General features: G+C 38.4%; 1 protein-coding gene across 2 annotated transcripts in view; it reads left to right on the top strand.

Annotated features, from left to right (window-relative positions):
- AGTR1 (angiotensin II receptor type 1) overlaps positions 1-15,888 on the top strand; it is a 45,056-nt gene extending 29,168 nt beyond the window's left edge. For both annotated transcript variants that reach the window (XM_060297625.1, XM_030873516.2), the window contains one exon: positions 13,906-15,888. In XM_060297625.1, coding sequence (XP_060153608.1) covers positions 13,952-15,031 — 1,080 coding nt within the window. In that variant the 5' untranslated portion in view covers positions 13,906-13,951 and the 3' untranslated portion in view covers positions 15,032-15,888. The remainder of the gene's footprint in view (positions 1-13,905) is intronic.
- The last annotated feature ends 1,162 nt before the right edge of the window (positions 15,889-17,050 follow it).

The raw sequence follows: 17,050 nt of genomic DNA, 5'->3' as shown, positions 1-17,050 counted from the left end.
CACAACAGATATTTAGTCAACTGACAATTTTAGAGCCCCTACTAAGTATTCAGCATGACCTTGAACATTTAAAGGCTACCTGACAGAATTTTATCTTTTGAGGGATCTATAGTTTCCCTGGGAAGATATGAATATAATACCACCAATAAAAAGGACTGTATAGTTAACTTATTCCACGAAAGATAAGAACTACAGGTCATCAAGAATTGAAAGGGGAAAAAACAAAGTCCAGACCAGAAAGATTTCTCAACATCAGTACCACTGACATCTTAGACTAGATAATTCTTTGCTGCAGGGGTCTATCCTGTGCCTTGTAAGATGATTAGCAGTATCTTTGGTCTCTACCCACTAGATGCTAGTAACACTCCCTCCTCCCTTTCCCCCTGTTATCGGAACCAAAAATGTCTCCAGACATTGCAAAATGTCCCTGAAGGGCAAAATTACCTGATAGAGAAGCACTTAACCAGAGTATATAGAGATGACCTTACAAAAAAAAAAAAAAAGAACTGAACCTCGAAACTTTAGAGTGTCAGAAATGTAAGGACCTGCTCTCTAAGCCTCAGTTTCCTCATCTGAAGAGTGGGAATAATGGTGCCTTCCCTGATAGGTCTTGTATTAGTTTGCTAGGACTGCCATAACAAAATAACAATAGAAATTTATTTTCTCCCAGTTCTGGAGGCTAGAAGTTCAAGATCAAGTTGCCAGCAGGGTTAGTGTCTGGTGAGACCTTTCTTTTTCACTCGAAGACAGCCACCTTCTCACTGTCTTCACATGTTTTTTTCCTCTGTGCAAGCACATTCCTGGTGTGTCTTCCTTTAATAAGGACACCAATCCTACTGGATTAGGGCCCCAACCCTGTGACCTCATTTAACCTTAATTACCTCTTTAAAGGCCCTATCTCCAAATATAGTCACATTAAGGATTTAGGCTTCAATGTATGAATTTGGGGTTGGGGGGACACAATTCAGTTCATAACAGGGCTCTTACAGAGATGAAAGCAATTAGCATAATACTTGGCATATAGTAAGCATTCAATTAATCATAAATGTTCCTATTGTTAATATTAAGCCACTATTATTATAAGTCCCCCATGTGAATCAGATACCAGCTGAAGCACAGAAGAGTATAAAACAATAAGTTTATTTGAACACTTGTGTGTAACTTTGTGCTGAAGTTATGCAGCTAAAAAGTTTAAATTGACATTTTCTTCATTGACGTAGCTAATTATTTCAAAGATGTTCTGGCTTCCTTTATGCGAAGGTCAGTAGATCCTGCATCCCCAGCATCTGATGAGTAGTAAATGACCCAGAAATAAGCTTTTAAGTGCTTTGGGGAATTTCTTTGTGTAAAGAAATTCTGTGTAAATATTTCTTGGGAGTGAGGGTGATTAAGTTCACCCTCTTAATTTGATTTATGTTTCACCTATCTCACAGGAGATAAGAACAAAAATAAACTAGGGAGGAAAAGAAATAAACAGTTTTGAACAGTTGTGGTCTTTAGTTGGAACCAAAAAACCGTGGAGATTTTGAAATTGCAAAGGAACATGGGCCTTCTTCTGCCAAAAAACTTGTTTATAAAAACTAGAGAGTGTTAGATATTTCTACCACACTGGCTTATCATTTGAAATTTCTGCTGGCTCAAGTGAAAGTGTGCTGTCCGATATCCTACTGTGGGATTTCCTCCTTAACCACAGTTGCTTTCCGATCAGAGGCTTGTGACTTTGAGGACCAGAACGCAGTCGGCTTAGCCAGCCAGAAGAACAAGAGGAGAGGTTTCATATCTCATGATAAAAAGGAAGCACTAACGGGGGAAAAAATGGAGTCAACGCTGACAGTTGCTGAGTTGAACAGTTTTATTGTTGGTAATAAAAGCAGAAATTGCTTGCTGAAAGTGAAGGTGACAAAAGACAGAAATTGCTATGGCAAAGTTAAAAACAAGAGGAGATGGTGGTCTTGGTGTGGTACAGAATGTTTGAAAACATTCACCTTGTCCTTAAAGGGCTGCTGCTGTATGAGTAATGTGCCACTTCACTGCATAACCTTGTATGCAAAAAAGCTATATTTCCCCTGTACAAACCAAGGGATGCATTTATTCTACCTTTAGAGGAGAAACAAACAATCGAAGGCAAAGAGGTGCATTATCTTATGCAGCTCTCTTGGAAACAGTTCATTTTTTTGTCCTCCTCAGACTGCACACAAATACTGGGAATATATTTTAATTTCAAATCTGATAGGTGACATCTGGTAACTCATTTATTGCTAATGAAGTTTTCATAGGAAGCAGCAGTCACCGGTATCTCATCGTATTTTTCAGTTGGCAAAGTGTTGTTTACCTTTTATTGGCCCAGCATCCGTGCCTCTTATCACAGGGTGATTAATTAGAGAACACAAGTAGCCCCACATAGAAATGAATGGAGAGGTAAATAATGGGAGATAGAATGGTCTAAACTTTTTTTTATTAAAATCAGTGGTGTAGTATCACTGTAATTTATATTTTAAAATTATATAGGTATTCAAGAACATGATTAGAGCTGGAAAAACTGGTCAAGAAGCTCACTAGCAGTGCCTTCAAGCCCCTCTCTGAGCCTTTCCACCCCTTTCTGGTCCTTTAGCTTCTTCTCCTTCCAGAATCACATGCAGTTTTCCAATCCTTCTTATCCATATTTGCTGCAAGGGAAAAATTGGTCATTTATACCACAGTGGATTTTAATAACACTAACAAAAGTCTTAAAGCTACAGGATCTCATAGCATCTCCACATACATGATCTCATTTGATGTTCACAATGGTATTGTGAGCCAGACTGGACAGATAATTTTTCACTTCATCATTATCATGAACTTCATTATCGTTATTTTCCAGATGAATAAGATGAGTCGTAGGTTTGGTGAAAAGCTAAAAACTTCATAGCTCGTAAGAGGTAAATCGTGTACTTGATTCAGGTCTTTGGTTCCCAGCACCACACTCTTCCACGGCCTTAACTCTGGCTCTCACCTGAGTCAGCATGTCTTCTCCTGCAGGTAGATCTTGGTTCTAATGGGGGTATAGATGTGGGTATCATCCACCCCACCCCAGTTAAAGAAATTCCAGACATCTAGGAGTAGGTGCAAGGGTTATTTGACTAGATGACTCCTGTTCAGCTCCCCTTAGCTACTCCAATCCTGAAATACAGAGTTCAATGTGTAATTCTCAAGCTGCATTTAGGAATTTGTCCTATTTCTTCAGGTTTTAATGCCTCAAAGGGGCCAAATGAAAACATTTCATCTGATGGCACTTTTGTCGTTTGTTGTATTTGGTTTTGCCTATGAGTCATGACAGGCACAGAGCACATAAGCAAGGGTTACAAATGAAGATGCCAGTAGGGCAGTGGTTTTTAAATGTTAGCATGCATCAGAATCACCTGGAGGGCTCATTAAAATTTTGTGGGACCTCACCCACAGGGTTTCTAATTCAGTAGGTCTGCGGTGAGGCCTAAGATTTGCATTCCCAAGGGATTCCCAGGTGATGGTGACGCCGCTGTTCCAGGGACCACGTTTTCAGGACCATTGCTAGAAGGGCTAGGTAGGTGACTTACATGAGGGAAGCACATGTGCTGTGCTGTCCAGTTCAGTGGCCTGCCCCAAGTGGTGACTGAGCACTTGAAGTGTGGCTAGTTTCAACTAAGATGTGCTGGAAACAAACTATACTCTGGCTTTTGAAGACTTGGTACAAAAAAAAAAAGTAAAATATCTCAATAATTGTTATATTGATTACATGTTGAAATGACAATATTTTGGGTATATTGGGTTAAATAAAATATATTACCAAAATTAATGTCACCTGTTCCTTTTTATTTTTTAATGTGGCTACTAGAAAATGTTTAATTACATATGTGGCTCACATTGTATTTCTTTTGAACAGCACTGACCTAAAGAATCAGAAAAGAGAGAATGGTGGGGATTAGTGAACCACAGAGTATTCAAATCCCAAAAGCTATAAGCACTTTGGGGGCCAAAGAAAATATATCTGTCAATCAGATTTAGCCTGAGGGTCCCACGTTGTACACAAACATTTGCTGCTACAATGTAAATGTAGAAGCTATACAATATCTTATCATTTTACCTTTCAGCATTAATCAAGTACCTTGTTATAATTCTTGAAGTAAAAGCATTAGATTACAATAATCAAAAATATTTCTGCTGAATTTCTGAATGAAAAAATTCCATTAATCTTTTGAAGTTCTGAGTTTTCTTTCATGAAGTTCATTTCATTTATCCTTGCATTATAGAAAGCTTATATTTTCAGAGTGTCTCCATACCTTCCAAAGACCTCACTTTTTAACTTTAACAATCTATGAAATAGAGGTGAGAATAGGTATTGGTATTCCCATTCCAAATACTTTGTAATATTTAAGGGATAACAAAGTAAGAGATTAAGTTACCTATGTATGATTTTAGTGACAAAACAAGTCATTGGACAGGACTCTATTCCAGTGCTTTCTCTGTCAAACCATTCTAATATCTCTCCATTTTTATGACATTTTAATGTAAAAAGCAAAATTAAAAGTAGTATACAAAACTGTATCTGAAAAAAAATGTAACTCTGTGATAAAAATCAAATGGACATAACCCTTACAGAATTCATTTTCTTGGCACAAAAGTCCATTTAGCTCATCAAAACACTGACAATATAATACTTTGAAGTATTATTCTAAATAGTATATTACTGTGAGGTTCCTCTGCCCTCACCTCTATGTTTTATCTGGGCAACTGAACCACTCTGAGTATATGCTAAACTTTAAAAAGTTGTATTTTCCCCACAGAGAATCTGAGAATAGGTTCATTTTGAATAAGTTATTTTAACAATAACATATTGTGCCACCTTTTTCATAGGATGATATAATCTTGACTCCCTAACTGCAGGGCATACTTTTAATTTTGACTTGCAGCCATGAATCAATCTGTCTTTACCCTTTCACCTGGAATTGCCAGTGAATAACACATGGGATGTCTGAGAGGCTCATAGTCTTTGACCATAAATGGAGTGAAAACAGCTAGTCTAGATGGCGTCCAAACCTATAATCTTGACCTCATCAACCTGGAGTCACAACCAGCTATCCAAATGCTCTGCTGGGGAAACATTTCTTTGGGTTAATAGTTAATCTAAAAAATGGGGTGGGGGGGAACGCACTGTCACTATAACATAATGAGCTTAAGTAGAGTTTCTTTATTCATCTTCAGTAAAAGGTAAAATTCTTTTCATTTCATTTTAAATAAAAAAGAGTTTTTATATTTAATTACAGAATGTTATTAACTCATTGTGATACTAATAATATCTGTATCAATAGACAAACAAATAGCTGGCTGATTTAATGATTTATTGGGTAATTTCTACTTGTCGAGCCATTATTGTATACCTTTTGTATATCTACCTAATATATATCTTCTGTAGATTGTATACAAAAGATGTATACCTATTCAGAAGAGAGATTATGAAATTTCAGTGTTTCAGGAGATTTTCTGAAGCATGTACCAGCTCCCCGACGATACAGAAACCTAGAGAAGCTAAGTGACTGGTTCAAGGTCACCTTGCTAGTGAGTGGGAAAGCCAAAATTAGAACCCAAGTCTCCTTACACATTGTGCAGGACCAATTTGTAGACTATCATCCAAAGAATATTTCTGCTTCAATTAGGACACTTGGCAATTTGGGGAAACATGTACAATATACTGAATATTTAATTCTTCTAGCTTCATTTAAAATTTATGGTTATCTGATTTGCATAACAGTAAAAACTTTAAACTGAAATGAATTGCCATGTCATATGCCATATATGGTTATATGCCATAACCTCTAACATAAAACTCATAATACATACAAATTCTATACTATTATCATCATTTCTTAAGGGTATAAATTAATTAGTGCATCCTTTCCTTCCCAATAACTTTCCTCATACCCCTTAAAGTGGAATTTGAAAAGAAATAAGCAGTGTCTGCTCCCGATTTAAAGTCTCAAAGAGGCAAATGTGGAGTGGCTTCACAGATGAAATCTGGGCTTTTGTTCACAAGTTGGATAAAGCAGCTGTTGTTGACTGAGATGCCCACCTAGGAGCTGCGTTTTTCATCTTTAGAAAAAGAAAAGCTTGTAAACAGTCTCCGAAAGCCATATATTAAAAATGAGGGGGCTTCCCTGGTGGCGCAGTGGTTGAGAGTCCGCCTGCCGATGCAGGGGACACGGGTTCGTGCCCCAGTCCGGGAAGATCCCACATGCCGCAGAGCGGCTGGGCCCGTGAGCCATGGCCGCTGAGCCTGCGCGTCTGGAGCCTGTGCTCCGCAACGGGAGAGGCCACACAGTGAGAGGCCCGCGTACCGCAAAAAAAAAAAAAAAAAAATGAGGTTTCCTCCACCTTGATGGCCAAGATACTAATCTTTCGAAATGTGGTTATGATTCCCTCAGGGAGATTCTATGAGTCCATAAATTTGAGGAAGTTGGAAGTAGTAAAGGACAGGGGTTCATGTATGTACAAGCTTTCTTCCAAGTTAGATGTTATTTTCCTTTTCTCCTAGTCTCTGGAACACTACTCTTTCTAAACTCACTGAAAAACCTTCCATTGCCTTCTATATTTAACATAAAAAGACTATTTTCTACTAACCAGTGTGTCAAAGGAAGATTATTAAGCACCTGATTAGACTTAATCACATATCTTTCATCCCTATCTTTCCTTTCTGAAATTAAAAAAAAAATCATACTACAGAAATAGCCAAGAGTTTAGGATAGCCATGAGTGGGAGGAAATAGCATAGGAATGAAGAGAGTTGTTTGGCGAGCTTGGGATATTCATCACAACTGACTTGTTTAAACTATAATCTATGATAAATTGGAGCTTCTCGAGTGGAGAGAAATTTAATTGTAGTTTAGTGTTATATTATTAGATATTAAAGTACTGAATAATTTCCAGGAAGCAAAAATTTAGGATTAATATTTTACTTTCCTTGAAATTTATACCCCGACTTGGAAGGAATTTCTGAATTTCCTTTCTTAAAGCTGAGTCTTTAGGTTCTTGGGCTGTTTTGGACAAAGCAAAGGGGAGGACTGGTTGAGGATGACAGAATATTTAACCACCGTCACTACAGTTGGTTACATATGGTATGAGCAGAAATAAAAAAGTAGCTTGCGCTGTTTTCATTTCTTGTGAGGGCAGGCCACGGTGGATGACATTGACTTAGGAAGAGGGCCAGACACCACTACTTACCACGTAGACATACCACACTTGCATTCATTAAGTTTGAAGAGATTGAATCTTAAGTATGTAATTAGTATGGCATTAATAATTTTAATAAAATATCTTTTGTGTTAAGAGAAAGATTAATCTGGGAATTGCAGAGGCAAACAAAATCATCTCCAAGAAAAGTACTTAACGTAGAGAAGTTAGGCGGGAATTGCTGACCAAAAGCACTGCATTCTCCTGTGGATCTGACTTGAGAGTAATTCTGGTCACCTGCCTTATGATGCAGGCTCTTTGCCATGCTCCCTTCGTCATGGCTGCCAGCATTACGGGCCTGGAGGAAAGTGTCACCCAGAAAGGCCTGGATGCTTCATCAAAGGTCAGGATGGGGCAGGGAGCGCAAGAAGAGGGACAAGACTATACTTCAAAGCTTATTGGATCCAAGAAACTTAACCATTATCACCAAATAATGTGTAGGGCAACTTCCAGTCAAGATGAAGATAATGGATTAAGCAATCATGGATATTACCTTTTTTCTCTAAATACATAAAATATCCCATTACAGCTCCATATAAGAATTGAGACCACAGGGGCCAGAGAAGAACCAACACCAGATACACAGCTGAGATAGAGTTCTAATGACTTTACCAGAATGGAAGTAAAGGCCATTAAGCTCATGTACTGAAGGCCACGGACACTGGGTTTCCTGGTTAAAGCCAGGACTGGAAAATTACTTCCCATTGTGACCAAAGGCTAAAATAACTTCTGTAGACGGGCAAAAATTTGAGAATGGGTAGAGGGCCTAATCTGCAGTATCTGCAAAGTAAGGGGTTGGAAACTAGGCTGAGAATTGGCATTAAAACTTTTCCAGATCAAGTGAGTGTTGTATGCCCAAGCAGAAATTTTACCACCACTGCCATCCACTCAGGCCTACTAAAGAAGTTAATTCCTACTAGAGATTAACTCGCAAAGATTATGAAACCTAAAATGAAGGCAAATGCCAAGTAACAGCGTCTATAGATGAAACAAATAGAATTTATACCTGAAGAACTACAAATAGTAAAGCAATTGGATAGGGGCTTTTCACACACAGATGTTCAGAACGGTTAAGGAGATAAGGGTAGAAATAGACCCCATAAAATAAGAACAGAAGGTTAAGAAATAAGAACAAGTGGATTTGAAAAAGAAACAAGTAGAAACCCTAAAAATTTGAATGCCAACTTCTATGATTCAGTGAATTCACAAATGGATACTAACAGTTGTTCCCTGTAGAATGCCTCATTCATTACTAGGGGAAGAACACACAGGAGCAGAAACAGTTGCTTTCTAATGTCTGAATTATAAGATAGGAGCAATAAAGAGAATGCCTTTTGAACAGGATGGTGTATTGAGCTGTCCAGCACTACAGGCAAATAACAAACACTGGCCTACTCTTTTTGATATTTAAGAAAGATATTTTGGGGCACAGTGGTTAAGACTCCATGCTCCCAATGCAGGGGGCCTGGGTTCGATCCCTGGGCAGGGAACTAGATCCCACGTGCATGCCGCAACTGAGAGTTCACATGCCACAACTAAGGAGCCCCAGAGCACAACTAAGGAGCCCGCCTGCTGCAACTAAGACCCAGTGCAACCAAATAAATAAATATTTTTAAAAATAAATAAAAGGAGATAATAAAATTAAAGAGAATTTTTTAAAAAAGAAAGATACTTTGATAGATTATCCTAAAATATAATTATTTGGTTGTTTAGTTCTCTCTTTATTATCATAGGAAACTTCGGGGTATTTTTTTTTCTTCAGATTGCAAACTCATTAAAAAAGGAGCTTGTAATGAACAATTTAATTAGATTGGTTTTGGCTTGCCTAAAAGCTTAAGGAGGTATTAATATTCTAATCAAAAGTCTTGGGGAAATATTCTTAGAATTAAAAAAGAAAGAAAAAAAGAAAATCTTCTTTCTTAGGTTCGTTTTTAAGAACCAGGGAAGCTGTCACGGAATGAAAGGTAACTCCTACTAAAGCAAGCAGTAGATAAATGTGGTGTGGCCACCGTGAACCAACCTTGTGTTTGTAGCAGACTGAAAGTTCCCACCTGACTCATGGCATATTTATTCATCTGCTTAAGATTATTTTTTACTCATACTTTGAAAGAAAAACAGCTTGGTATTTTTAGCCTTTTAATGGCAAAAGCTTACCAATGATAAACCTTTTTTTTAAATCTCTCATGCTTTTTTGATCCATGGCTGAGTCAGCACTTGCCTTGCATTCAAAAAAATAATAGTAAAGATTCAAATAAAACACATTTATTAAACACTTACTATTTGAAAGATAGGCCCAGTACTTTCAAGTTATTGCATTTAATTACTACAATAATTAAGTGCAGTAAGAATCATTGCTCCCATTTCTTACAGATGAGGAAACTGAGGCTTATGTTCAGAGAAAAATTGGGTGACTTATCCAGAGCCACACACATTTGTACGTGGTAAAGGAAGATTCCATTACAAGCATTTTGACTCCAAATTCCATCTTGTTTACCTCAAGAGGAAATGATGTTGTGGAATTCATGTAAACCACAGAGCCTGAGTAAAAGCTACAGTGAGACCCAGAAATAGAGAGAGGTGGATCCTCCTGTGTTTCTAATCAGTATCCTACCTGCTTATAACCCTACTGGAAGAAAAAGCAGGATGAAACAGAAAAGTACCTGCTTTCTGGGACTCAAAAGTTTGGTGTCCTAGGAGATCACATCTCTCTCTCCTTCAGCTGCTCACCAAAATAGCATACTTTCAAGCTTCAAACAGAAAAACACCCTACTCTTTACCACTTGTTTATCATCAATCTAAGGTGACTCCAATCATAAGCGTTCCATTTTCTCTCTTTCTCAAGAACCAGGTTTCTCTAGGGAAGCCTATGAGTGGCAACAGTGCAGACTGAGAGAACAATATTTCTTACCTACCAGCATGGCCTGTGTCACCCTCCCATCCAGTACACATTCAGACCCCACACCCCTGCCTGGAAGGTTGTACAATATCTGTAAATTTACAAGAGCAGTTTCCCATAGATGAAGCTTCAGACATTTATAAGGAGGGAAAAGTTCAAGCAATAACGAAATCTCTATTCCACCTTAGCTGGCCAGGTGGTTGCCTTTAACTTCTAACCACTCTGTTTCCCATACATCCTCCAAAGTCCAAGTGCCATCTCTGGGAAATGTGCCTGATAACTCCTGGACATTCCCACCATCAAGCTGGGTCAGTGAAAAATACAGAACATTCCACATGCCTCTGGTATGGTATAGTATTCAACACAGTGGAGATAATTTTGGCTTTAAGGCTCCTGTTCCCCCAGCTAGACTCAAATCATCCAAAGCAGGAGAAGGACTGTGACTTTATTCACTTTGCATCCCTGACCCCAGCACATAGTAGGTGTTTAGTGAATACGGAACGAATGGATGACTGCCTGCTGAACACACTATTTGCATTTCTGCTTTCTTGTACTTGCTCCTGCTATTTTCATTCCCTGAAATTCCTCTCCCCGACGCCTTAGTAGATAGAAAGTTTTGGTCATTACTTATAGAAACATTTATATAAAATGTCCTTCCAGTTAGTATATTCAACGCTATGCCCAGAGTTTCTCAAATAATATACTCATTAAAATAATATATACCTCATTCAAACTTCCAGGGATGTTTCCCTAGGTGTTCAGAGCAACCTTTTACATTTTAAATATGAGTCAATATGGATCGATGGAAACTTAAGAAAAGGCTGACCTCAGAATGTGAAGGAACTGGAGTCCAAAACCATGTTTATAAATTGGTCCTTTCAAATGCAAATTTTTCCACTGAAATTCTTTTATAAATGATGGTTATAGTTCCAGCCTAGTCAATAAAGTTCTACCCCCTCTAGACAAAAAATGGGACCAGCAAGAGTTGTGTGCCCTCAAAGTGAGGTCAAGAGAGGAAAGAGAGTTTCCTCCCTACTCTTGTGCACCCAAGCTCAGGGCACCCAAGGAATCCTAATGAATCCGGTTTATTCCTTCCTAACATTTAGTGCCCTTATGCCCAAACTGAAACAAATATTTAACTCTGCCCTATTTTCAGTTCAACCCAGGCTACTTTTAATCTTTGAGATTCTTTAACCTTGACATTTCCAATTTTTTCCTAGGCAAAATCCAACTTATCACAACTAGATGTTAGAAGGAGAGCAAATAAGTAAATTAATCCACTTTAAGGTATAAATGACTGCTAGCTCATAGGCTTTTTAAGAAGCATTTAATTTTTAATAGAGTATTTGTTTACCTAAATGAATTTATACTTTTAAATTGGCATGATTTCAGTAATTACGACTTTTTTAAAAACTGAAAAAATCAGGAAAGTGTAGAGAAATCCTTCTGGGTAAGGAAGAAGTAGGTCAAACCTTCCTGAGAGCCTAGCCCTAGTTTCTACTAAGTAATTCCTTATTTTTATCTTCTTCTGTTTTGTAAACTACAGATTTCTAAAAGTGCCAAGGTTTTTTATTTTTTTGTCAGTATGGTTTGGTTTGGTTCGGGATTAGATTTGGGTTTGGGTTTTGGCTTGTTATCCAAGGTGAAGCCCAGGTTGACACTGAGTATTTTCTGTCAGATTCTTTGGGAGCAGAATGTAAATTGATTTCATTAGCCCCTAGAAATTAGTCTCAATACTCTCTACTTGTAGCTTTAAGTTATATAATATTCACTCATTCAATTTGTCCACTTGCTCTCTTATTTACCAGACATTTATCATCTGCTTCCAGGAAGGTGTCAGGGCCTATACTAATGAACAAGATGCTTCGAACAGGCCTTACCCTCAAGCCACTGACAAACCAGTGGAGAAGACAGATATGTCAACATACCATTGGAATATATAGGTCAAAACCTACATCGAGGGCTTCCCTGGTGGCGCAGTGGTTGAGAGTCCACCTGCCGATGCAGGGGACACGGGTTCGTGCCCCGGTCCGGGAAGATCCCACATGCCACGGAGCGGCTAGGCCCGTGAGCCATGGCTGCTGAGCCTGCGCCTCCGGAGCCTGTGCTCCGAAACGGGAGAGGCCACAACAGTGAGAGAGAGGCCCGCGTACCGCAAAAAAAAAAAAAAAAAAAAAACCTACATCGAGAGTGCCAAAGCAGCACAAGAAATGGAACAGCCAGTTGCCCACACAAGTCAGGAAGGCTCCACAGATGATGTGACATCTGCCTGTTGGTGGATGCTGATGCCCCCATGAATGAAAAGAGAAGAAAGGGATTTAGATTATATAGTCTTGAGTACAAGACGAGGGCATAGAGCCAAAAACTTGGGTAGGGAGAATAACTGCCTCCTTGGGGGAGGCAAAGAGGCCACTTAAGAACCTCTCTTTCCCAGTGTTACCTCTTAAAATCTGGCTACTTGAGACTCATCCTTTTCATAGCACCACTTTGCACCAAGATGGACACCACCTTAAGTGCGCGAGTTCATCCAGCTCTCCTGGATGCCAAGTGCAGCTATCCTGGGCAGACTATTAATGTCTTATTCCTGCTCCTCTCCTTACCCAGGATCATCTGCTACAAGTGGAAAGCACGCCCATGCTCATCTAGGGACCCACTCCTGGTGGAGCAATAGGGTCTTTACCCAACACCACTACCCTGCCTGGCCAGCCTCGCCTGTGCCTAGGGCTGGCCTTCACCTCGGAGCCTGCCTGTGCCACACCCTGCCATGTTATCCTCACAGCATCTTCAGCTTCCCTTCCAAGGGTTTTTTGTTAGACTCTTGTCTAGGGCAGAATATGATGCTTTTCTAAATCACATAAATGAATGGCTTGATTGTTGATTATGTAAAATATTGGAGCAAATATTTGCAAAAGTCTCTATGGAGCTCATTCCTGAGCGTCTGATTCTTCCTAAAATCCTAAAAAGCTGCTGCTATCTTGAGCCCCCCCAAAACACATGTTTTATTGATAATCCTGACCTAATCTATTTATTTGACATCCTTGTTAGACAAACGGTTAACCTCAGAGTTAACTCCAGAAATGGACTGTGGGCACAAAAGTTAGGAGATTCAGGCCCTTTTGCTAGACTGGGGTGGAAGTTAAAGAATAAGTGGTAACTGCCTGTAGTGACCTGGAAAACCACAGAAAGAATGTTGTTCCCCAAAGCCTTGAGCCCTCCCTTTTATCCCCTCTTAAATCAATTCCTCAGAACCTAGAGGCAGCTATTCAGACCACTTAAGGGAGGATGCTAATAATTTTTTTACCTAAGATTGTGATATGAAAGAAATGGTTCAAAGAATAAGATATGGATGTGTCACATTTCTGAGGTTAAAGACAAATTAATTAGCCTCAGGAAAAACTCAAGTCTTTCTGAATAACTAATTTAATTCAGTAGTATTTTCTGAAATTTAGATTATGTTTTTCTAATCAATTTGGAAGCTAGGATTTACTCCTAGAAAAAAGGCAAAGGACCTAGATAAGTATTCACATAGGACCCCACGTCTACTTGTCTGAAGGATCTTTATCATTTCCTAGAAAAGCAATATGTTCTAAAACTTAATTTAAATGTGCAATCTTAGGTTTTATCAGTTCACAGCTTTTCTCCAGAAAATATGATCTATTTTTTTTCCTAAAAACTAAAGTTGAGTTACTGTATTAATGATTGAGAAATAAACCTATTCATTTACAACTGGAAGTTAAAAATTTTTTACCTTTTCATTTGTATTTTTTCTAGGTGCATTTGGCATACTGTCTGAGACCAGCTAACCCAGGAGATCAAAATGATCCTCAACTCTTCCACCGAATATGGTATTAAAAGAATCCAAGAGGACTGTCCCAAAGCTGGAAGGCACAATTACATATTTGTCATGATCCCCACTTTATATAGTATTATCTTTGTGGTGGGAATATTTGGAAACAGCTTGGTGGTGATTGTCATTTACTTTTACATGAAACTGAAGACTGTGGCCAGTGTTTTTCTTTTGAATTTAGCACTGGCTGACTTATGCTTTTTACTGACTTTGCCACTATGGGCTGTCTACACTGCTATGGAATACCACTGGCCCTTTGGCAATTACCTATGTAAGATCGCTTCAGCCAGCGTCAGCTTCAACCTCTATGCCAGTGTGTTTCTACTCACATGTCTAAGCATTGATCGCTACCTGGCTATCGTGCACCCAATGAAGTCCCGCCTTCGGCGCACAATGCTTGTGGCCAAAGTCACCTGCATCATTATTTGGCTGCTGGCTGGCTTGGCCAGTTTGCCAACTATAATCCACCGCAATGTATTTTTCATCGAGAATATCAATATCACGGTTTGTGCTTTCCATTACGAATCCCAAAATTCAACCCTCCCCGTAGGACTGGGCCTAACCAAGAATATACTGGGTTTCTTGTTTCCTTTTCTGATCATTCTTACAAGTTATACTCTTATTTGGAAGACCCTAAAGAAGGCTTATGAAATTCAGAAGAACAAACCAAGAAAAGATGATATTTTCAAGATAATTATGGCAATTGTGCTTTTCTTTTTCTTTTCCTGGGTTCCCCACCAAATATTCACTTTTCTGGATGTATTGATTCAGTTGGGCATCATACATGACTGTAAAATTTCAGATATTGTCGACACCGCCATGCCCATCACTATTTGCTTAGCTTATTTTAACAATTGCCTGAATCCTCTCTTTTATGGCTTTCTGGGGAAAAAATTTAAAAAACATTTTCTCCAGCTTCTGAAATACATTCCCCCAAAGGCCAAATCCCACTCAACCCTGTCCACAAAAATGAGCACACTTTCCTACCGCCCCTCAGAAAATGGAAGCTCATCTACCAAGAAGCCTGTCCCGTGTATTGAGGTTGAGTGACACACTTGAAACCTGTCTGTGAAGTCATCTTGTTGAAGATGGAGCAAGAGAAACATTCCTCTACAACACTTCACTACCAAATGAGCATGAGCTACTTCTCAGAATTAAGAAAGTCGATTATGTGTACTGAACTGACTTTTCTAAACAAAAGCTGAACAAAAGCTTCCCTCTCCCTTTGCAACTAAACAAAGCAAAGCCACATTTTGCATCAGATAGACGACGTCCACTCAAAGAATGATGTCGGAAACTGGATGAGTGTGTTGATTTGGAAAATTTTACTGGTAGAAATGCCATCTCCCCAGTCTGCTCTTGTTCCGTTATTTTTGATTTCCACATAAAGGTACTTAGAATATGTTAAAACTTGAGAGGAGCAACAGGAGATCAGAGCTCAAGATTGCTCTGCCCAACTTCCAAAGGGCAGCAAAGCTTTTGTGCCTATTTACCTATTAGCAACTGGGGCCCACTTGTACCTGCTACTGCACACTTTATACAAAGACTTGCTAAGCAGTAGTTGTCAGGTTGCAGAAGTTTATGTGAAATTCAACCAGTGTCTTATAGATTCACACTGCCAAAACATGCCTGCTAAATGGCTTATTTGTATAATGATGTTACTAAAGTCATGTATAAAAATTAAACTACTTGTAAAGGTGTTATTCTGGTCCCAGGTAGTAGTGTCTTCCTAGTCATATTAGTTTTATTTCGTATCTGAGAAGCATATGTATTTTGTGGTAAAAAGATTATATATCATAAAATATGCCTTACTATTTTAAAAAGTATATATTCTACCTATATATGTGTATCTCTAAACTGTTGTTATTTTATTAAAATCTGGCAAAGTTATATTCACATTAAAATAATGTTACTGTAATGTATTTAATCTTCATTACTTAAAATAGATGCTGATTTATTTTTAAAACAACTGTGAATAAGTACAAACATATTTCTATTTAAATTTTGATACAACTGATAGGTTAACACTGTTGGTTTTAGATTTTATATCCTGCCATGAAAAGATAAAGAACACACTTTATTCCACTGCACAACACGGAGTAAATACACCATGTTGAATTTTCCAAAGTTTTTCATGCAACAAAGAAAAAACTCATTCCTTTTAACACTAAAATAATGTATTATTTTACACAGAATTTTTTAATAATAGGATTTTTCTATTCACATACATGATTATTGTAAGGAATACAGGAAAGCAGTTAAAAAAAATGTCATATTTAGTTCTCCTGCTCAAAAATTACCATTTTTAACATTTAGGTGCAATGTTCTACTTTTGTCTTACTAATTATACACATGTACATGTATAAATCATGATACTGGAGTCATAAAGTACGTAGTATTTTGTATACACATTTTTCACTTAATGTCACAGCACAGTAGTTTGCTACTCCATTAAATGTTTTTCTAAACATTTTAATAATTGTATAACATTACAAAATACAGACACATCATGATACAGTTAGCTAATATTCAAATTGGAACATTTAGCTTTTTTCTGATTTTTCAGTATCATAAATTGCATTGTACATGAATATTCAAGTGCATGAATCTGATAAATCCCTCATGATAGACTCCTAGAAGTGGTACAAGTGCATATACAGATATGAATGTTTTTAATATTCTTAATACGTATTGCCAAATATTTTCCAGAAAACGTAACAATTTACAATACTACCAACTATGTATGACATCTCACCACAGCCTCAGCAGCATGGACTATATACTAGATTTAAGCAAAAAAGGAAAATTTACTGTACGAATTCAGGGGCCACATGCAGGAGCAAAGATGCAACTGCACTGAAGAAAGTGCTGCTGCGTTCCTGCTCCCCTCGGAGCATCCTAGATGCCTCTGCTGCTTTGCTCCGCACAGGGCAGGCAGAGGTACTCATCTGACTCCATAAACAGTGGCCAAGGATTGGGGTGATGTATAAAGGAGCTGATGGGAGGCGTGAGGGAGGGGGAGCATTCAGAGAGGCCTTGGTAAGCTGGACAGAATCTCCACAAAGCAGC

This window comes from Globicephala melas, chromosome 4 (genome assembly GCF_963455315.2).
Source record: "Globicephala melas chromosome 4, mGloMel1.2, whole genome shotgun sequence".
Lineage (NCBI taxonomy): Eukaryota > Metazoa > Chordata > Mammalia > Artiodactyla > Delphinidae > Globicephala > Globicephala melas.
This window is presented reverse-complemented; position numbering and strand designations above follow the sequence as displayed.